Source organism: Pollicipes pollicipes, unplaced genomic scaffold (assembly GCF_011947565.3).
Source record: "Pollicipes pollicipes isolate AB1234 unplaced genomic scaffold, Ppol_2.1 Scaffold_2555;HRSCAF=2994_pilon_pilon_pilon, whole genome shotgun sequence".
NCBI lineage: Eukaryota > Metazoa > Arthropoda > Thecostraca > Pollicipedomorpha > Pollicipedidae > Pollicipes > Pollicipes pollicipes.
In genome coordinates, this window is record NW_023596136.1 from 32,754,627 (window position 1) to 32,777,064 (window position 22,438).

At 53.6% G+C, this 22,438-nt stretch overlaps 2 protein-coding genes across 5 annotated transcripts; one reads left to right on the top strand and one right to left on the bottom strand.

The window, feature by feature from the left end:
* Window positions 1–3,578: 3,578 nt before the first annotated feature.
* LOC119105322 (arginine-hydroxylase NDUFAF5, mitochondrial) lies at window positions 3,579–11,164 on the top strand. Of its 3 annotated transcripts, none has more exons than XM_037228793.1 (8): window positions 3,579–3,623; window positions 3,944–4,352; window positions 4,617–4,721; window positions 7,983–8,137; window positions 8,868–9,018; window positions 9,378–9,464; window positions 9,942–10,086; window positions 10,488–11,164. In XM_037228793.1, the coding sequence occupies exons 2-8, from the start codon at window positions 4,143–4,145 to the stop codon at window positions 10,652–10,654; spliced, it is 1,020 nt and encodes a 339-aa protein (XP_037084688.1). In that variant the 5' UTR covers window positions 3,579–3,623; window positions 3,944–4,142; the 3' UTR covers window positions 10,655–11,164. The 3 variants fall into 3 exon arrangements, with proteins under 3 accessions (XP_037084688.1, XP_037084696.1, XP_037084702.1); XM_037228801.1 differs by having other exon boundaries at window positions 3,587–3,653; XM_037228807.1 differs by lacking the exon at window positions 3,579–3,623 and adding an exon at window positions 3,746–3,764.
* Window positions 11,165–11,294: 130 nt separating this feature from the next.
* Window positions 11,295–21,345, bottom strand: LOC119105304 (protein C12orf4). 2 transcript variants are annotated; one of them, XM_037228782.1, is made up of 12 exons: window positions 21,304–21,345; window positions 20,373–20,614; window positions 19,451–19,590; window positions 18,940–19,121; window positions 17,389–17,485; window positions 16,192–16,304; window positions 15,149–15,313; window positions 13,945–14,063; window positions 13,244–13,491; window positions 12,650–12,781; window positions 12,320–12,445; window positions 11,295–11,516 (listed from the first exon to the last, which is right to left on the bottom strand). In XM_037228782.1, the coding sequence occupies exons 2-12, from the start codon at window positions 20,527–20,529 to the stop codon at window positions 11,427–11,429; spliced, it is 1,569 nt and encodes a 522-aa protein (XP_037084677.1). In that variant the 5' UTR covers window positions 20,530–20,614; window positions 21,304–21,345; the 3' UTR covers window positions 11,295–11,426. The 2 variants fall into 2 exon arrangements, with proteins under 2 accessions (XP_037084677.1, XP_037084669.1); XM_037228774.1 differs by lacking the exon at window positions 21,304–21,345 and adding an exon at window positions 21,242–21,290.
* Between the last annotated feature and the right edge of the window lie 1,093 nt (window positions 21,346–22,438).

Sequence of the window (22,438 nt, forward strand, 5' to 3'; positions counted from 1 at the left end):
ACTCCACGCACCTCCGGATGCCCTCGTCGCATCCCTGTCCCTTGGTGGAACGACGAGTGCCGCGACGCTATTCGTTTACGTCGGAGAGCTTTCAGGGCTTTTGACCGGCACAGCAATACATTAAACCTTTTGGCTTTCAGGCAAGCACGCGCGGCCGCACGCCGCACTATTCGAGAGGCGAAACGTGCATCTTGGCGCAGCTATGTCAACTCACTCAATCGCCACACGCCGACATCGCATGTATGGAGCTGCATTAAAAGAATAGCTGGATTGCACCCACCAATCTCACTTCCCGTACTGCGAGTGGGAAATCAAGACATCACTCACCCAAGTGATGTCGCGGAAGCCATCGGGGAAGCCTTGTCAGAGCGTTGCCGAAATGGCACTTGCGATCCACGGTTTTTGCGACACAGGGCTAGATGTGGAACTTCGCAAGTTAATTTTCACACAGATGACATCCTGACATACAACAAGCATTTCACCATGATGGAACTTGAAGCGGCCATTCGCTCGCTGCGTAGCGTAGCGGAGGGGCCCGACCTCGTCCACAATGACATGGTACGGCATTTTCCTCACCGTGTACTACGAGCGTTGCTGGCACTTTTCAACTGTGTATGGGAGTCAGGTAACTTCCCGCCAATCTGGCGAGAGGCCCTAGAAGTGCCTATCTTAAAGCCCGGGAAAAGTGGAAGGAACGCCCTTGACTATCGCCCGGTCGCTCTCACATCTTTGCTGTATAAGCTTATGGAAAGAATGGTGAATGTGCGGCTCTCGTGGACTTTAGAACGCCAAAACTTTTTCACGAATGCTCAGTGCGGATTCCGTAAGAACAGGAGCACGATTGACCACATGTTAACTCTTGATACCGTAGTACGGGCCGGTTTTATCAGCAAACGTCATACCGGCGCCATCTTTTTTGACATAGAAAAAGCCTATGATACCGCATGGAGACATGGAACTATGATGAAGTTACTCGATTGTGGCATCCGTGGTCACATGGGAAAGTTTTTACAAAACTTTTTGACTGACAGATTCTTCCGGGTGCGTGTTGGTTCTTATCAATCCGACAGGTATCCGCAGGATAATGGTGTGCCTCAGGGCAGCGTATTAAGTGTCATTCTTTTCGCAATGATGATAAACGATATAGGGGAAACGCTTCCACATGGGATCAGCCGTTCTCTCTTCGTGGACGACTTTGCTATTTGGTGTAGTTCGTCGACCACTCGCACGATGGAGCGACAGCTTCAGCTGGCTGTCACACGTCTGGAGAAGTGGAGTGTGCTCAATGGTTTCCGGTTTTCTACGTCGAAGACAACTGCAGTTCATTTCTGTCGTCGTCGGCGTCACTGTCCTGAAGTGGAAATCAGGCTGTATGGGCAACGCGTCGCCAATGAGAATACCGCGAAATTTCTCGGTATACGATTTGACCGACGCCTAACATACCGTGAGCACATAAGAAATCTCCGCGACAAATGTTTATGATATCTTAACATCCTGAGGTGTGTGGGACGTACATCATACGGTGCTGACAGGAGAACACTCTTACTCCTATATCGCTCCCTGATTCGTTCGAAACTTGACTACGGCTGTTTTATCTATGACAGCACATCAGACCTGATTAAACGTACTCTGAACACGGTGCATCACGCCGCACTCCGTATCGTCACAGGGGCTTTTCGGACATCGCCCATGAACAGTCTTCTGGTGGAGGCTCACGAGCCCCCACTAGCATTGCGAAGGCAGATGCTGGGACTGCGCTACACGTGCAAGCTGGCGCAGTTCCCAGATCATCCCACCTTCAAAGCAGTGTTTTCGCGTAGCTTACAAAGGCTTTTCCTACGTCAACGGTCACCAAAAACTTCTCCTTTTTGTGTACGAATGAGAGGACTTTTAGACGCGAGCGGCCTCAACCTACGACGTGTCATCAGGTATAAACCCATAAAGACTGCTCCTTGGGAGCTAGCATCGCCAAGAGTGGATGTTTCGTTATCAAACATGCAAAAGCAACGCGTTCTCATGACGGAACTTAAAGGGGCAGCCTTAGAACACATAGCATCTTTTGACGGGTGCATGACGACTTACAAGGATGGCCCAAAGACGGACGCAGGTGTGGGGTGCGCTTTTGTGTGTGGATCCACAACACGGTCATTCACGCTGCCTCCACACGCGTCGGTCTTCACCTCCGACTTTATAGCCATCAGCAAAGCTTTCTGTTTTATTGGAGTGGACGATAGCAATCTGCATTTAATTCTTTCAGACTCCTTGAGCAGCCTCTTGGCTGTTGGCGGCTTTTCCCCGTCGAATCCACTAGTTCAGGACATTTAATCTCGTCTTAGCTCACTGGATCGAGCAGGAAAAACGGTCGTTCTATGCTGGCTCCCAAGTCACGTGGGGATATGCGGAAATGATCTTGCTGACGCGGCAGCAAAGCGCGCTACGACAGGGACTAAAATTCCTAAAACACCACTACCAGCTCAAGACATGTACCCCGCAGTGTCGCTGTTTATGCAGAAGCGATGGCAGTTCCACTGGAACTCGCTGAGCGCCAACAAGCTGCAGTCGGTGAAACCCCGCATTGGATTATGGCAGTCGTGCTTTCGGGACAATAGGGTGGAAGAAGTTGCTCTTTGCCGGCTACGCATAGGTCACACATATGCTACGCACCGTCACCTGCTACTGGCTGGCGACAGACCATGCTGCGGTCGATGCTCTGATCCACTGACCGTGCATCGCGTACTGGTCGCTTGCCGCCACCTTAATGCAACGAGAGCGCAGTTTTTCGGACGCCGCGTCCAGAGTCGCACGCTATGCGACTTTTTAGGGGATTCTTCGAACATCGTCGAGTTTTGGAAAGTGCTCCAGTTCCTTCGCGCTATAGATTTCCCTGTAATCTTTTCATCATGATGCTAGGGCCGATCATCATGGCTCTATAGGGTGACCTGATTGATACACTTCTCTGATTGACAACTCTGCATAAATTGATAGTTATGGGCGCTGCATGACCTTCAGCAGTCGATGCGCCCTAAAACCCCAAATCATCATCATCATCAAGTTGCACACCGTGTTTATTTTGATGACCCCGCCAGCTTCTTTTGTGAGCATTAAATTATGCAGGATGCTGCTGAAGACAGAGCACATTGTGGTATGCACAGCTAGCGGCGCACCTTTCATCAGGGCCGTCTCGTCGTTAATTCACGAACGTTCATATTAAACCGCTGTTGCTTGCGCAGTCTTAGACACCGCACGGTTGCTTCCTGAGACATGTGTATCCCCGGCGTAAGAAAAACTGAGGGTTGAGAACTGGCGGATCGACCTGTCGTTGTGTACCGAACGGCGCGGGGTATCAGAAACGGGACGGCCTCAACTGGCATGTGCCAATTCCGTCACTGACGGGTGTCGTGGACACAGTTCGCTCTAGAGACCAGAACTGTCACTGTCACTGACTTGACCGCTAAGTTTGGGGTTGTTGGTGAGGGGATATGGTATCAATGTGGTAGCCCTAGGCGTAGACAGCTGCAAAGCACTTGATTCACATGCGGCGGTAGAGAAGGTCGGAAGATCCTGACTTGAAATGTAGGAAGATACTCAATCTCGTGCCATTCTATATTGGTTTCCATGTTTCCGTGAGCGATGTTCCATGCAGACAGGAAGTGGTCTGTGTTTCATGCAATAGTAGTGTGAAAGCCATCCCAAATGACGACGCGTCCTGCTTTGTGGCATCGTTTCACGGAGCCTGTAGCGTGAACATCCATTTAAGGCCCGAGGTCCTAGCTGGGTGCCGAATGCCATTGATTGTTGAGAAGCAAAGGGACCATGTCTGGGTCCAGTGTTATGCAATGCTACACCGTATGGTTGGGCCAATATATTTTGCAATGCCACAAATTTTCTAGGGTTATAACCCTTGCCATGGGATGCAAATGTTGTGAGGATTTTTGTTTTTCAGGTATGTAGCCTCTTCTTTGAACCCTGCAAGATGACCAACTGCATTGCCCCACAAAACTACACTTCACACGCTGTAGCAACTCTCGGCTTCTGTTATCTGGTGTGATCATAGTCAATTTGCACTACCTTGATTGATATATAATTCAGTAAGAAAGATATAAGGTACTGCTTATTTTTATGCAAGGTTGGAAGCTAGCAAAATGTTAAGCACATGGTTTTGGCAAGGTGGCTTGCAAACAATAGCTAGAAAATTAGCAAATACCATGTTGAAGGCAGACAGACTTGCACCAGTATCCACCAGTTCTAAATGTGCATCTGCCAGCATATTTGATAGAAAAGTCAAAGAGTTACAAAGGAACTATGCAGGAAAACAGCCTGACTCATCAGTATATGACTATGTAAAAGAAGAGGTGAGTTAGTTGTTTTCATTCATTAGCTTACACTCTCTTGACTCTAGGGAATGTTGCATATGTTTTCAACTATATTTGTAAGTAAATAAGATACAATTGATGGTTTATAAACAATATCAGTAAATCACAACATTTACTGTAGTCTCCCTTTTCACTTCATGCCATCACAGTCAGAGCCATCAGATATGTACCAGAACTACTGTGATGAATCATCAGTACTGTCTTTTAATGTGGCTGTTGTGACTGAAAATTGCGAACTTCCAGGTGGGATGGAGAGTTGCTGATAGAGTGTTTGACATTAAACGTCAATTTGACACAATATTGGACCTGGGCTGTGGCAAGGGGTATGTCTTCAAGCATTTTGACAAGGTGAGCAATAAGTGCTAAATTGCCAGACACTGGTATAGGACCAGTGTTGGCAAAGTGGCCTCTTACCAGATTTTCTGCCTGCAGCTCAACAGTTTGTTCCCCCATTACACTGATCCTGCCATTTTTGGCAATGACTAAAACCTTTTTCAGCCACACATTGGCTGCTTTTGGCATAAACAACCACTGCATTTGGCATGCCCTTAAAACCCAATAACTAATAATGACAGCTGGCCTTGCAATGTACACACTGACCCAACAAAGTAGAATTATGATGTGGGTACATGCACATTCTAGCACTGTTATGTCTAATGTGCCTATTTTGTTTGCGGTCATTAGTGATGGGGCATGCACACCATATACCTAGCAGCACACACCAGGAGTGTAGTTTCCCATTTAGTTGAGACTCCAGGCCCCCTCCCCACTGACACCCACACACATGCATTCAATTCAAGATGATGAACATCAGCTATCTGCAAGGAAAAGCCTGTTGTGCATTTATGGTGGCAGGTCACCCTCTGACTTTGTTTTGAGAAACTGTACCCGTGATATGCAGTGAGCAATTGTTTGCTGTGAGTGTAGTTTTGAAAACTAGTAGCAAGGTTTTGTCATGCTGTCTGACCTAGGTCAATGAAATAAGAATACCCTGAGATGCTGCAACCGTTCGGTGTAGGTGTACTTTCCTACCTAACGTTAGAAAAAATCATTGCACACCATTCGTCGTGTTCAAGGCGGCACATATCGTAAATCATCTCAAAACAGGTAGAATCATGCTCCTACCTTCGAATTTCAATAACTTCGATGGCGAGCTCCCGAGCGCCGCGCGCATCGCACCGCCTGGACTCCCCAGCGCCGTTTCTGCGTTGCCGTTGCGTAAATACAATATTTCTGCTTACCAAGAACTCTACAAAATGTACGGGACCAAGGTAAACCATTCGTCGTGTTTAAGGCGGAACATATCGTAAATAATTTCAAAACAGATAGAATCATGCTCCTACCCTCGAATTTTAATAAATACGATAGCGAGCTCCCGAGCGCCGCACGCCCCGCACCGCACTGCCTCGACTTCCAAGCGCCATTTCTACGTTGTTGCGAAAGCACAATATTTCTGCTTATCAAGAACCATAAAACATGTATGGGACCAAGGTTACAATGATAAAGCAACCAAAATCGTTTCTTATCGAGTTTAGGTACATTTATGAAACACGCAGGCCAGAATAGTCCAGAACATATCCTAACCTAACCTAACCTAACCTAACCTAACCTAACTGAGAATAGACCAGAACCTAAGCTAAGCTAAGCTAAGCTAGCCTGACCTGACCTGACCTGACCTGACCTGACCTGACCTGACCTGACCTGACCTAACCTAACCTAACCTAACCTAACCTAACCTAACCTAACCTAACCTAACCTAACCTAACCTCCCCACCCTATATCCCCTTCAACCCAGCATGTCATTGGCATCCATGTTCCATGCCATATATAGGTGCCATATAGTGAGCTTTTATTTAGCTGCCATGTTCTCATTTTGCTTTACATTCCCCACCCAATCCCCCTGCAACCCATGGTCCCGTTGGCGTCGAGGATCAAATTTCATGGATTCTTGCTACCTTGTCCCGGTACATTTTTATGGTTCGCAGTAAATATGGTTTATAGTTATAGTATGGTTTATATAGTATAGTTTATAGTTATAGTTATGGTTTATAGTATGGTTCGCAGTTAATATGGTTTATATGGTAAATATGGTTATGGTAAATATGGTTTATGTTTAGTAAATATTTTTATGGTTCGCAGTTAGGTTATGGTTGTCCTGCCTTAAACATGACGAATGGTTTTCTTTGGTCCCGTACATTTTGTACAGTTCTTGGTACGCACAAATATTGTATTTACGCAACGGCAACGCGGAAACGGCGCTGGGGAGTCCAGGCGGTGTGGTGCGCGCGGCGCTCGGGGGCCCGCCATCGAAGTTATTGAAATTCGAAGGTAGGAGCATGATTCTACCTGTTTTGAGATTATTTACGATATGTCATGCCTTAAACACGACGAATGGTGTACAATGATTTTTTCTAACGTTAGGTAGGAAAGTACACCCTGACCAACCCTTTGCATCTGGACCACATTGTTTTGCAAATAGGGAAAATGGAAATATTATTTTATGATTTGTGTAATGTTCTCGCGTAGTTGGCCGACGCACCGCGCCAGCTGCCGCCGTGAAGTGCCCTCTTAATAATTACATTGAATAAGTGCATCATGACTTATATGAATGCAAACTTGCTCTGCCTGCCACACGGTATGGGCGTTCAGGTTCGTAAGGTTCGTTTTGCGTGCACCATAAAGCAGCCCCGGCACAGCGCACCAGGAAGAGAAAGATGTGCTCACTGCACATGTATGTTATGTGTATTTCCTCGATCAGAACGAGCTAGAATTTAACAGACAATGCTCTGCTCCTAAACACACAATCGCTTTTAGAAGTTGAGTTGACTAATGAACAGCAACTAAACTCACATTTTACATGAGTCAAAATTTATGTGCAGATGACTGGAAACACCTGAAGGAATCCCCCTTCCGTAAGACGGCAGAGTGCCACCCTCTTTGACCCGTCCCCAGAGAGGTCACGGTTCTGAATGCCTAGAATAGCCGAGCTCCACAGCTTACATTGGTCTCGCGCAGGAATGAAAGGATCTTTTCCGACGCGTATGTGTACCACCCAGCTATAGCACCCGGAGCACATGATTCGGAGTTCCTCGTCCCTCGGGGCCGCTCTCGGCTTGCCGTGCCAGCGCGGCCGGCAGCCAACCCTGCCGCCGATCGCTAGACCTCCGAATCAGTTGGTCATCGGCGCCTTTGTACAGCCGGGCCCGCACCAAACACAAAGGGCGGCGCTTTTCGACTGCCCTCACAATGTCAAGGACGGCTGCTCGAGCACCGAACCGCGGCGAGAGAACATCGTTGCATTTCTTGGTGTTTCCTTATACTGCTCCAATGGTGCGTCAACATGGTCTGTTTGGTTGGCAATGCTCCGTGTTCGGTTGAAGGGACATAAATGCAAGTTACAGGGCTTGGGCTGCTCCAAGTGAAAATGGTCCGACAGCCCTGATCTCAGTACCAGTGTGCTGAAGGCCAGGCTTTGCTTCCCATTGTGTACTGATCACTCTTCGATGCTGTGGTCAGGCCCTTCAGCCCCCGCTGCAGACCCTTATATGCGCTCTGTCTGCGCCGGTCGGTCGCCCGGCCTTCACCGCGTCGCCCCGGCTGCGCCGCCAGGACATGGTGCGGCACGTGGTGGCATGCGAGCTCTCAGACGCCCTGCTGGCCGCCACCGAGCCGCCGGAGGGCGTGCAGCTGAGCCGGCGCCACGAGGACGAGGAGACGCTCCAGCTGGACGAGAATAGCGTCGACCTAGTCACCAGCAGCCTGAGGTGAGAACTGGCCTGGTTAACAGCAGACTGAGGTGAGAACCTCGGTTCTGATTACCAGCAGGGTGCGATGAGAGCTCTGGCTCGGTCACCAGAAGCCTCGGGTGAGAACTGGCCCGGTTAACAGCAGCCTGAGGTGGGAACCTCGGTTCTGATCGCCAGCAGCGTGCGATGAGAACTCTGGCCCAGCCTGCAATGCAGCCTGCAAGAACCAGTAGCCTGCAATGATAATTCTGGCCCAGTCACCAGCAACCTCCGGTGAGAACTCTGGTTCGGTCACCAGCATCCTGAGGTGAAGCCTCTGCCCAAACCGGCTGTCGTGGACGGCTGGGCTCGCCATCTGATAACCACCGCGATCTTTATGACGAAGGAGCCGCCGCAACCTCCGATGAGAACCTGCCCCCACCAACACCGAGTTTTCAGTGCAGTGTGTAGGACTCCTAGCACTGCGGCGTCATCAGCGCCGTCGATGGTGGGCGGGTTCCATAGCGTGTTCGGATCCGTCGCTGCCACATATCAACGTGCGGTGATCACCTGTACTGTCGACAGCGCCACCTCTGGTCGGTCCTGAACCCGCCCTGCGGCATTGGCTTCCCCGCACCACCGTTCCCGCCGCCTGATCCACTGGTGCTTGCTCGACGCGTTACGTCCTGACGCCGCCGACGGCGACGGCGACGGATCGGACGGCTCGGACGGCGCCCCGGTCTGACCGCGTGCCCCGCTCCCCCGACAGCCTCCACTGGGTCAACGACCTTCCGGGCTGTTTCGGGCGCGTGCACCGGTGCTTACGGCCGGACGGCGCGTTCGTGGGCGCCGTGCTCGGCGGCGACACGCTGTACCAGCTGCGCTGTGCGCTGCAGCTGGCCAGCCTAGAGCGCGAGGGAGTGAGTGCCTGGCGCCGTGCCGGTGGACGCGCCCGGCTTCTTGCACATACGGGGGGATGTGTGGAGGTGGGATGTCGGCGCGCCCTTAAACTCCAATCAACGAGGTGGGATGTCTGCACCCGCGATCATCCCGTATAGGCTCGGCTGTAGACAGCCACAGAAGTCAAGACTCGGTAGCCAATACATGTGGTTTGTTTCAGTTCGTTGTGCCGTGCGATTGTACCTTGGCTCGAGACGTCAGCCGGCGCGCTATCCAGCACGCGCGGGTCCGCGGTCGTGTGCCGGTGTGCTGGCCGAGGCCGGCGGTCCGGCCGGGCGTGCCTCGGCCGCGGAACTGATGGCGCGTGCGGATCCTGCAGGGGGTCGGCCTGCACGTGTCGCCGTTCGTGAAGGCGCAGGATGTGGGCGGCCTGCTGACCCGGGCCGGCTTCACCATGCTCACCATCGTGAGTGGCTCGAGGCGAGGGGCCTCGGTGGCTCAGTGGACAATATTAGAGCGGGGGCGGCGACGGCGGGTGCAGGCTGTTCGCTCATGTCTGTTGATACTCCAAGTCAGCTGGTCTTGAAGCAGGGTCGTTACGTTCCTGGACCCCCCCCCCCCCCCCTGACTGACTGCTCTGCTTTGTGCCACCTTGAATGTAACTTTGAATGTAAGACATGGCGAATCCAACACAAATTTTGGCTCGTGTCCTCCGCCCTCCCCCGCTGACGCGCGTCCGACGCAGCTAGACCAGTCTTGTGGTGGTTCGTCTCTTCGGAACACGTGACGACGATGCGCAGGCGCACATTTGCAACAGTCGATGCTTGTGTGTTGCAAGCTGCAGACGACGGCGGGCGTCCAGCTTACGTGTTGTGCGTTGCTTGCCAGCAAACGGCGTCCGTTTGCCACCAGCCGTCCATAACTCGGCTGCCGGTCGCCACAGGACGTGGACTCGGTGACGGTCGGATACCCGTCCATGTTCGAGCTGATGTGGGATCTGCAGGGCATGGCTGAGAACAACGCCGCCTACAACCGCAAGCTGCGCCTGAACCGGGACACCATGATGGCCGCCGCCGCCGTCTATCAGGGTACGCCGACCGCTGGCACCCTGCGTGGCAGGGAGCGCTAAGAGAGCGTTTTTGTGCGTCGGCGTCACGAGATTTGGGAAGTTAGTTCTTTGAACGAAGTGAGGTACCTGGGCCAGGTGTCGATTCTGGCCATTGTGAATGGTGACTGCCTGGAAGTTCCAGGCCCAGGCCCAGTTTGTTCCAGGCTGGAACAAACTGGGCCTGTCTGCTCCGCAAGAGAGATGTACGTAAGCGGTTCCCGGTATAATAAAACCTAAGTGGGGGTCTGTGCATGTGCGACTGACTGCCGCGTTTCACACGTGCGGTAGCAGCTCTTCGTTCCTTCGTACGTCAGTATAGTTCTGGGACCTGCTGCCGCCGGTGGTACCTGTGCCGGTGTAACCGTGCCTGTCCCGCCGCAGAGATGTACGGCAGTTCCCCGGAGAAGGACGACGGCTCCGTGCCGGCCACGTTCGAGGTGCTGCACTTTATCGCCTGGAAGCCGGGCGCCGGACAGCCGCAGCCGCTGGACCGAGGCTCTGGCACCGTCTCGCTGCGTGACCTCGGCTCGGTGGTGTCCGGCAGCTGACCTGACCTGACCTCCCCGCACCGTAGACAGCTCAGGGGCGCGGCCGGCGGGAATGCGTCGGATAGACGCGCCGCCGCCGCCGCATGGGTTTGTGTGGGAGCGTGTTGTCGCCCGCTGCTTGCCTGAGAGATGTGACGTCTGGATTGATGGCGCCACGGCCATGGTAGTGTCGCGTGACGTAGTGTTTTGTTTTGCGGTGCTGGCTGTAGTATACAGTCCGGGCTGTACCCTCTTGGCTGTCGAGGCGGAGTTATCGGCCTGAGACCGGCAGATTTTTGCCAGCGATTAGAAAATTCCGGCTTGGTCGTGTTCCAGGCGGCGATATGGGCTGCGAGGTACAAACATGACTTGAACAGGACTGAACCTTTCAGGTGTATGTCGGATGTGTCTAACATTGAATCGGTCGTCGCTTGTCTGGTCATGTTTGCAAGATTTGACACGTATGGCCTGTTCCACACGTGAATCGCCGTGCTTGCGTATATTGATTACAAAATAAAATATCACAGTTGCGTGCTTGTAACATGAGTACGTGAGCCCGGTGTCGCGCAGCTCTGTCTAAGTGCCCCGCCGCTGGGCCGCACCAACTAAAGGAAACTCAACATGTGCATCGGTAGTGCAATAACCATGCCAACAGCTAACATCCGGTGTGCCGGCTGCGGCGCCAATAAGCAGCGGAGTACAATGTCCGCCGGCCGCGCGGCCGACGCGGCGCGCCTGGCGCTGCGTCAGCCCTGCGTGTCGGTCAGGACGCCAGCTGAGGTCGCCCCGGCCGTCACGAGCTCTTGACCACGAGCGGGTTCGATATGCGGAATATGTTGGGCAGCATACTCGCCACGCTGGAGAACACCTCCTCCGAGATGGCCTGGAATGAGAGTGGCTGGTTAGAGTGGGCCGACGGGAAAAGAGGCTTACAGGAAAACAGGTCGGACGCTTAACTATGCACCGTACATACACACATCAACCAAATCACAACGTATGACTGTGAAAACAACGCAAACTGATCGTCCTAGATCACGCGCGCGTTCGCGCTACCGCGTACCCGATGCACTCAGCTAGTTCGTTGACCCTTGGGGCGAGTTGGCGGCAGTGTCCATGTTGAGCCCGTGCGTGAGGCTCGGTTGTGCGCACGTTATGGGACTCATTGCACGCGGAATGCATACAGCAATGCCCTAAAATTCCAACAGGCAAGAGGACTGCGTGATGTGAAAGAAAATACACTGCAAACGCATCAGCGGGTACAGCGCGCCGATCCTGCTGGACGGGTATCGCATCTTTCATGCACTGACTGTCCCCACTCGGCACCGTGCTGGGTCAAACAGCAAAGTGCGTTACATAAAGACAGCGGAGTTCAGATCGCATCAGCCGTCTCATGACGCCATAGTTACTTTTATTTCTCACCAGATTTCCTGCTCCGTCCAACAAGCTTGGCGGGAGCAACTTATTACGGTACGATTTAATTATGTCGGCCGCCCCCCACAAGCGAATAAATTATTCACGACGCTCAGGAAGCAGACATCATCTGAAACTACCTGCCAACCGAGTACCCTGTCATAAACGTTCACGTGAGCAGCAGAATAAGCGGCGGAAGACGCCGCCGCATTGCCGGTGTTTTCGCCCACCCTGGCCGGTCCGGGCGGCAGGGGACCGCAATGGAGCATCGCCCACCTTGGGCACGATGAAGTGGATCGTCCTGGTTTCGCTGCCGCCCCAGGCGACCATCTCCATCATGAAGCCCTTGACGCACTTGTACACCAGCTCGACCCTCTTCATGCACCAGGCCACTGTCATCTCCTGAAACAACGAACGGGATGGCGACATTGAAGGTCATCATGACAGGGTCCGAAGGCGACAGCTGCTGGGACCCACCAGCACGCACGCACGCACGCACGCACGCACGCACGCACGCACGCACGCACGCACGCACGCACGCATGCATGCACGCACCCACGCGCGCGCGCACGCACACGCCCGCCGAGCGCAGCCGCCGGTGCATACCTCGCTCATCTCGTGGCTGAGCAGCAGCGGGATACTGAGGGTCGTGACGTCACCGAGGAAGGCCACCTTCAGCACGTTACGCAGCGCCAGGATGACCGGGTGGCGGGAGTTGATGTCGCCGCGCAGCGTGTCCTGCGGCCACAGGCGCGCCGGTCAGAGGTCGGTCGGAGCCGAGCCGCGACTGCGTCCGCGACACTCTCGGGGCGCCGGCTGGCGTAGCCTCGTTGGTGTGAGTGGACGGCTCCACAGGCCCCGGCCCCGCGACGCAGCGCCGCGTCTGCCCGCTCCCGTGTGCCGACACTTCACGGTCACCTCCCGCAGCCCCGGCGCGGTGCTGTTCACCATGACTTCACGACTTGGACCGGCGACTGGATGGTCCCGCAGACCGAGACTACCCGGCTGTCCGGCTCGCCACGGCGCGACGCATAACGCCGGCACTATGCGTCGACTCGGCGCCACACGCCGGCACCACGCGTCGACGCGGCGCCACACGCCGGCGCTATGTGTCGACTCGGCGCCGCACGCCGGCGCTGTGCGTCGACTCGGCGCCGCACGCCGGCGCTGTGCGTCGACTCGGCGCCGGCCGCCACTCACGTCCGTCACGATGTGGTAGGCCAGGTGGCCGGCGGCCAGGTTGGAGTGCCGCGTCAGGTACATGTCGCCGGGGCGCATTTGGGCCTGCGCCGCCGCCGGCCTCTCCTCCGCCTCACCAAGCGGCGCCGCCGGCCGCCGCGCCGCCCGCCACGCGCACACCTCCGGCACGGTGTTGCGGATCTCTTCCAGCTGAGAGTCGAGCGCCGGGAAGTGCAGCTCCGTGGCGCGCGACACCAGACCGGCGAACTCTGTCCGAGGGAGGATAACAGGTGGGAGGCGGTGCCGGCGAACTGCACCTGGCGCGGCGGAGACGGCAGCACGTCCGGCACCCCGAGCGCGGTCTGCAGCGGCGGCACGCCAGGCTAGGAGTCGATCACTCATCAAAATAATCGAACCCATACGCGATTGGCTACACGAAATCGATACACATGTGACGCGTACATATGCCAGATACTGTGGAGTTTCGCACGCTATTCCCACAAACGCGACCATTCCAGCCACACACGACACTCCGTACACGGTAAGCACGTGGTTAAACCACGGAAGCCCGAGATGCCCCTGCAAAAATACTTTTGAGTGTCTTCAAGCTCGCAGATAACGTCTTAAGAGCTCATATGTACTTCGGGAAGAAGTGTGCAGGATACCAGGGCAGCCCTTCCGGCTTCTAACCGACCAAATAAGACCAGTAGTCGTCCACTGACCCTTCTTCAGTCCGGTGTACGAGTTGATTCTGTTGTCGACCAGGAGGACCAGGCCGGATAGCGAGTTTGAGTACAGATCCATGGCGGTCTGTATCCGCCTGGGGTCCACTTCGTTAGAACTGAAGACACCATCCAGTATTACATCAACGCACAGAACACAACAAAATCCCACCGACACACGGAACAACGGACCGCGGCCACAAAGCCCTTTAGATCATTATATTTAGCCCATTATCTTTAGGGCAATCTGAAAGGGCGTGCACTAACATTGGGACGACGTAACACGGGCGGGCCGCCGTGACGTCCTTATATCTAAAACTGGCCCACCGGGGAGGCACAGGAAACGGAACAGGATACCCGAGCTGTCCACGTACCCAAACGCCGTCGCCTTTGCTCTGGCACATCAGTCTCGTTTATTTCCGGCATTACTGTTACGGGCAGGGATATGACGGCATGCATCAGTCTGAGAACACGTTCTGGCTGATGATGACATCGGGCATAGTTGTTTAGTCAGACACGTAAAAACCAACATCATCATTCTCTCGACATAATCTTTATCTGTACGTCGCAATGACCCTACCAAATGTTGGCATCCGCAGCGCTACGGAGATAAACGCCGTACAACCGTCTATATTTCAGCTATCGCCGCGTTCTGTCAGAAATTATATTACAAATTCTAAGGTAGGTCCAATCGCATTAAGGTTCGATGAATTGCACAACTGCAAATGGCCGCATCGCCCGTGCCTCACTCACGTTACGGCAGTACCAATGCCGTCACGTATCTAACGGTAACCACTTGCCTAATTTCGGCAATTTTCAGGGGAAGCAGAGTTCAGTGGAAACAGGCATGTCGACATTCGCTCACCGACTTATGTGTAGCTGGAAAGCGATCTTCAGCATTCTAACATATGTATCTGTCATATTCATACCATGCTCACCGTCATTAAGTGGTCCCATCCTTCTTTGGGTGATATCACCGACCATCAACAGCTGAATCCACATCATGACTTAGTCCAGTTACCTGCCCTAAGCCATCCCATTGGATCCACTCCAGCGTGGCAGCCGCAACAGGCATGTCCTTCCCCCCCCCCCCCCCCCCCCGCTAACCCCAGCTCCCCTCCCCATCCGCCGGGCAGAGCGGCGCAGATCACCTGCCGCAACAGGTCTCCCCTCCCCATCCGCCGGGCAGAGCGGCGCAGATTACCTGCCGCGGTAGCTGAACGGCTGCAGCACGTCGGCGGCCAGCAGGCGCAGGTTGTACATCTGCTTCAGCTGAGTGCCCAGGTGGATGGTGAAGCTCTCTTCCAGCGCCGGCGGCGGCGGTGGCGGCACCGGCTCCGACTGCGCGGAGGTCGGCGGCGCCACCGGTCTGTCGGGGGCGACGGGGCCGGTCAGTAGCGCACTGGTGACGCGTCACCGGTGGCGCGGTGGCGCTCCGCCCGCTCGCCGATGGAGCCGCGCCAGCATTCGACGTGACGGGAGCGAGAGGGCCTTCGCTTCCCTACTTTGGCACCAGGGCATACACCGCTAATCGCGCTACTGCAACGCATCAACTCACAGGACCGTGCCATAATGCAACATGCACCACATTTCGCGAGACTACGGTTCACCATAGGCCATCATCGGTTCGGGCCATCAACGTAATAATGATTGAGGCTTTACGTCTCGCCGACCGCCAGGGCCATTCGAGATGGGGTCATCAACGTACCAAAATGCGATATCGATGTGTGCACAAGCCAGCCAATATACGCCCGACGACGGTACTTCGTACGAACGTTACCGCCGTCCCCGCGGAGATGCCAGTGCGCAGAATAACTGCTGACTCGCTTACTGAAGATGACATTATGCAACCAGGACAAGGGGAATACTTGGACATATGTCACTACAAGTCTGAGACAACAAGAGACGACCTGTTAACCAGAGATTCCACACACGCTGCATGTATGTCATTCATGGCGGCTGGATATAGATATTCACAAGTCAATGGTGTAGGACGTCTACAAAAAAACTACACGCATCACGCGGCTCATTAGTAAACAAGGAAGAAGAATCTGTCACATGGAAATACCCGTTGCCGAAGTCTACCTGCCATGGACAAGGCAGCGTCATCCTTCAAGACAGCCTCGGAATGAAAGTGGGTGATCGTGGTTGAGACCCTCCGCAAACGAAACATCTCGGGAAAACGTGGCTGGAAGCTGTGCGGGTGAGCTCGCCTGGGCCCGTGGGGCCCCCGTGAGCGCGTGTCACCTGGGAATGTCAGTGTCGCCCAGCTGCACGCGCTCGTGCACGCCGGTGAGCCAGTTCCAGAAGTTCTCGCGCTGCGTCTGGCGCAGGGTGAGCAGGTGACTCTCCCAGCGGCTCTGCGAGGCGAGACCCGAGCGTCAGCTACAGCCGACATGCCAGCGCGGGCTGACAGACGTCAAGCAACACGGGCGTCAGCGCGCCAGCTCATCTCTTGCTACATACACATGGCTGCCTGATGACGATTTGGGGTTTTGGGGCGCGTCGACTGTTGTAGGCTATGCAGCGCCCGTCACATGGATGACTATTGTTTGATCTATTTTCATACAGATAAGACAGCACTAAAAGCCTTATTCCTCGTAGAATAACCAGAAGAATAGACGGATAGATGGATTGACGTCTCGCATGCATGCCTTTATCAGAACCAATACCAATAGTTAATTAAAAATGTCACTTTTCCAAATTTTGCAAAATTGCAAAATTTAAGAACTGGCAACTTTGAACTGAATTGAACTTCTGTTAATGGTTTCAATAAAGGTATGTTGCCGGAATACCAACTCATCCACTTCCCTATTCTGCTGGTCATTCTATGATGAATAAGGCTAATAGTACTCTATTACCTGCATGCATATGTTCCTCGCAAATGCACTTCTCAACTTATGTCAGCTTGATATATGTTCCAGACACCAGCCCAGCTGCCATGTAAACCTCACAAAACTAAACCCAATCACCGCATATGTATCACACAACCCTCACCAGACAACCTTCACACAACCTTCAGTCACCAGAGCACTAACACAGCGGCCCCTGTCTAAACTGCCGGCTCCGGCCCAACAAACTGGTCACGAACGACACACCCATTCATTCGATGGCCTTAGACAGCCTGCTGTAACAGCATGTCCAACACCTAACTGCTGATAATGAGAGCACCCAGCGAACCATACCCGGATGCAGAGCGGTTCGATGACGCGGGCACTAACGCTCAGGGCCGACGCCAGTGCGCAGACTACTCCGATACATTCCTCGGGCAACTCTATCCTCCATAGCCCTTAGCACGCTATGTCACGCGCTATTCCAGCCACCTGACCGCCCTGCCAGCGAGTAAAAAGCGGGCAGCCTCCTGGACCGATCTAGTAACCGCACTACGCGTGTGAATGTCGACATGTCCGGCGCCATGTGCCACGACGGCACCCGCCGGCGTACCTGGACCAGCTGCGAGTCATCGAACTGCTGGGCGGCCAGCGCGTTCACGTGCTCCGGGCTGCGGGACGCCACCGCCAGGTCCATGTCGGCGCCGTGCCTGCCGGCCAGGGCAGCGGTATGTCACCGGTGCCGTCACGACAGAGGCACGCTCGACCACCGGTGCTGTCATGGCGGGACGCTCGACCACCGGCGCCGTCAGGACGGTGGGACGCTCGACCACCGGTGCGGTCACGACAATGGGACGCTCGACCACCGGTGCGGTCATGACGGCGGGACGCTCGACAACCTGGCGCCGTCACGACAGCGGGACGCTCGACTACCAGTGCGGTCACGACAGCAAGACACTCGACCACCGGTGCGGTCACGACAGCGGGACGCTAGACCACCAGTGCGGTCACGACAGCGGGATGCTCGACCACCAGTGCGGTCACAACAGCGGGACGCTCGACTACCGGCGCCGTCACGACAGCGGGACGCTCGACCACCAGTGCGGTCACGACAGCAAGACACTCGACCACCGGTGCGGTCACGACAGCGGACGCTCGATCACCAGTGCGGTCACGACAGCGGGACGCTCGACCACAAGTGCGGTCACGACAGCGGGACGCTCGACCACAAGTGCGGTCACGACAGCGGGATGCTTGACCATGGGCGCCGTCCCGACAGTGAGACCCTCGACACTTCAGCAGCCTCACGGGAGGTCAGAACACACCTTCGGCGGGATCCGTGCCTGGCGGCCAGCTCTACAGTCGGAACCTAGCGGCCAGTTCTGCTGTCTGAAGCTGGCCAACCCCGAGGTCCATACCTGATAGCCAGCCCCAGGGTTCGCACATGGCCAGCCCCGGGGTCCGCACCTGGCCAGTCTCAAAGTCCATACCTGACAGCCAACCCCGGGGTCCACACCCGGTCAGCCTCGGGGTCCGCACCTGGCCAGTCCCAAAGTCCATACCTGACGGCCAACCCCGGGGTCCACACCTGGTCAGCCTCGGGGTCCGCACCTGGCCAGCCCCGGGGTCCGCACCTGGCCAACCCCGAGGTCCATACCTGACGGCCAGCCCCGGGGTCCGCACCTGGCCAGCCTCGGGGTCCGCACCTGGCCAACCCCGAGGTCCATACCTGACGGCCAGCCCCGGGGTCCGCACCTGGCCAGCCTCGGGGTCCGCACCTGGCCAACCCCGAGGTCCATACCTGACGGCCAGCCCCGAGGTCCGCACCTGGCCAGCCCCGGGGTCCGCACCTGGCCAACCCCGAGGTCCGGTCCATACCTGACGGCCAGCCCCGGGGGTCCGCACCTGCCAGCCTCGGGGTCCGCACCTGGCCAACCCCGAGGTCCATACCTGGCGGCCAGCCCCGGGGTCCGCACCTGGCCAGCCTCGGGGTCCGCACCTGGCCAACCCCGAGGTCCATACCTGACGGCCAGCCCCGGGGTCCGCACCTGGCCAGCCTCGGGGTCCGCACCTGGCCAACCCCGAGGTCCATACCTGACGGCCAACCCCGGGGTCCGCACCTGGCCAGCCTCGGGGTCCGCACCTGGCCAGTCAGTGTCTATACCTGGCAGCGAGCTCCGCCAGCTCCCGGTCGCGCTGCTCCACGCAGGCGGCCATCTCGCCACTAGCCGTCTGCTCCAGCGTCAGCATGGCGTCCAGCGCCGCCGAGCGCACCACCTGGCCGTATATGTCGGCGCACAGCTCCTCTGTACTGGTGGTGTTCGGCCCGGCGTATGCCAGCACCTCCTGCAGGAGGCATACAACTATTGTTGATCTTGCAATTGTGATGAGCAACCCTGGCAGGGCCATCTTTCATTGCAGGCAGAAAACTTCATTGCAAAACATGATGTGATATAGCTGCAAGCACATGAACAAAAATTGGTATGGAAAAACAAAAATACAACCTATACACACTGGCTATGACTACAATAAAAACAAATGCAGGCTTTTAGATACGGATTCAAACTATCCATCTTGTCTGAGGCTGGATAAAAGATCAATCCGCACGACGCACATCACACCATCCATGCCCTAATCCTGTCATCTATCACTGCTAAAACAGTCATGTTTCACACCTTGGTATGCAGGTCTTGTATTGATTTGGCCAGGCTTTCTATGGCAGATGCATCATCAGCTATAGTGATTTCTGGAGTGTTCTTTCTCTCAAACTCAGCAGTCTTTTCATGAATAAAATCCCCCAGGTGCTGCCTGAGCTCTGAGGAAAAGGGAAATGTATGTTAACTGCAGTGAACTGCACAAATTGCAGATATTAAATGATAATACTCCTAAGGATAAACAACCATTGTGCTCAAAAACTTCACATTTATGTCTCCAGCTAACACAAAGCAACTGCATTACTACCTTTTTGATTAAATTATGTGATGTCATGTCATAGCATGCTTGAAAGTATCTTATTTTTTATACTAGACATGAGTGGTCCATGAGCCATGTTAAGGCTTGTGCTTTGGGAAGATACTGTGAGGCAATCAATGAACACCTCACAAAAAATACCACTTGTGCCAGGCAAAGACATTGCTGCTGTCCATTTCTTTTCCTTTTTTCATTGTGCCCACTTCCCAATCAGAACATGGTACATGATTTTGCAGATGAGCATTTTTCATAGTAAAACTATGATTTCCAATCTCAATCCACAAGACTGGGGCCTACCAGCTGTCAACTTGATGCCACAATGGCAGGCAGAAGGCACAGCACTTCAATCAGGCCTGGCCAAAATGTCATAAAAAGTCTGACAAAGCACAATTAATCATATCCTGCACTTCACAAACATTTGGTGAGTAGGTACCTATATTTCCCACAGGCAATGGAAAGCAAGACCAGTGCATGCATTACAAAAGCTAAAACCTTCAAGAACAGTACCAATTCTTGATACATATCCCTACTGTAACATTGGGTGCTCAGCACACAAAGAAATGGAACCACACTCATATATGTTTTCCTCAATATAACCCAGTGATGGCAGGCTTGCATGCATCATACCTGGAAGAATATATGAAGGCAGGCTCTTCAGCTTGGATATCCTGCACACCTGTTCATCCAAGGAATAGTGGCATGGTATAGAAACATTGGTAGACAAGCTGCAGTTAACTGTACCAGTAGAAAACTCAAAATTAAAAAGATAGTCTTGATGATGCATCACAGCTGTTCACTTGTAACAGATCACTTAGCTCCCTGGCACAACAGGATCACCAATCAGCTGATGGCTGGTCATCAATGAGCATCTGGAAATAGGAAAAAGGTGACAAGGTATATTGACCGCAAAATAGGGCTGCATAAATATGTCCAATTCTGTCTTTCATTTTTTAGCAAAACAAACATCATCGCTTCAAGTATAAAATCATGGGAAACACCGTGGTGGTATGGCATGCAGAACAGGGAGCACCGTTCAGTGAACATTTCAATGAATGCTTGCGTGGCTGCTGGCACATCCACTTTGTTACAATCACTGCCCATAAATACGACATACCACAACACAAAACTCAGCACCTGATGCATGTTCACCCGTAAAGAACAAAATATATTGCATCCAGATGAATGAAACTGATCATAATCCAGTCTAAACAAAGCCAAGCGACCTTGCAGGGTCGGCGTATTTTCAGACAACCACATGCAAGGGAAAACTGGTGGCAACCCTAACCAGGTTAAGCACCCCACCGCCTAACCCGCTCCAAAATGGCCCACGTTGACCAAAAATGATACACGTCTGCAGTTTGAAACACTTCTTGAGGCAAAAAGAAGCAAATCTGATTATTTTGTCTTCATAAACCAGTGTTACGTCAAGATTTTATCGCCCTGTTCCGCGGTGGGCGAGTAACAACAACCAATGCAAGCAGTTTTTGCATTCGTACGTTTCAACTCGGCATCCAAATAACGGCGACCCCGCTCGCCCAGGGCCTCAACCTTGACAGACCATCCCCTTCCGCGGCAGCGAGCACGGCTGTCTTCCACCGCGGTGCTGTTTAGTGCTGCCACCTTGCCGGCCACGGGCATCGAAATCACTAGTTATGTCGTTCCCTACGAGATGTCGCGGAATGCAAAACCAAGCCAAGGACACGCGACACAACCAAGCCTGAAGCCACTTTTTCAAATTTTGGCTCACCAGGTTGCGGTTAGCACTCCAATGAGGTGTTCTGGATCTCTCTGGATCCACCCATGATCTACCTTTGATCATAGCAAACGTTGGATTCAATAGGTGTCGATTAGGTGTCAATAGGTGTCGATCCTACTGAGTCGATTTCCGTACACCACACACTGCAATGAACCTGATGATTATTTATTATGGGTACAATGCAAAATCAAATCACAACAAAAGATGCGCAGCCTTCTGTTTCTCTGTACTCGTCAACGGTTTGCATGCTCTCAATTTAAGCTGTCCAAATGTCCAGGAATAGGGTGACTGTTCTGCGTCAGCGTGGCTGCTATCAGCACCGGAGAGTGGGCGGCGTCTTAAATATGATGGTCGTTATTACGGGACCTTGATTGTGGCAGGTGACAAAAGTCTCCATACCCCACATGTTCTTTTCTGCTCCTCAGAGCTATCTTCTCGTGGGCCGCCAAACTGCCACCCATTCAGCTCTTTGTCACAAAATTGTCACTGCCGTGTCTCTAATTAGAGGTTGTCACGCCGCTAATTAGACAGTACGAGTGGGAAGACGACACGAATGCTAACAATATGTATCCCAAAGACAGGCGACGGCGGACCCTTAACTTCATGCGCGGAATATGGGTCAATGAAAGTAAATGTATATATATATATATATATATATATATATATATATATATATATATCAGTTCAAAATACCTTTGCCTTTTAGTGGCTTCAACGTACGTCGTTCTCCAAGAGCGGAAAGCGGGGCTCCCAAACCAATCACGCACAAGACCGGCTCATCCTAAATAAGTTCAATAGCCACCATAGAAGGGGGAATCACGGAAAATCTACACACATGCAATTTTGTTTCGTTAGGCTAGGCAATACGGAAAACGTGTTCGACGAGGATCGTCATTTAAGATCACAATTTATTGCATATATGTGAGGTAAAAGCTGG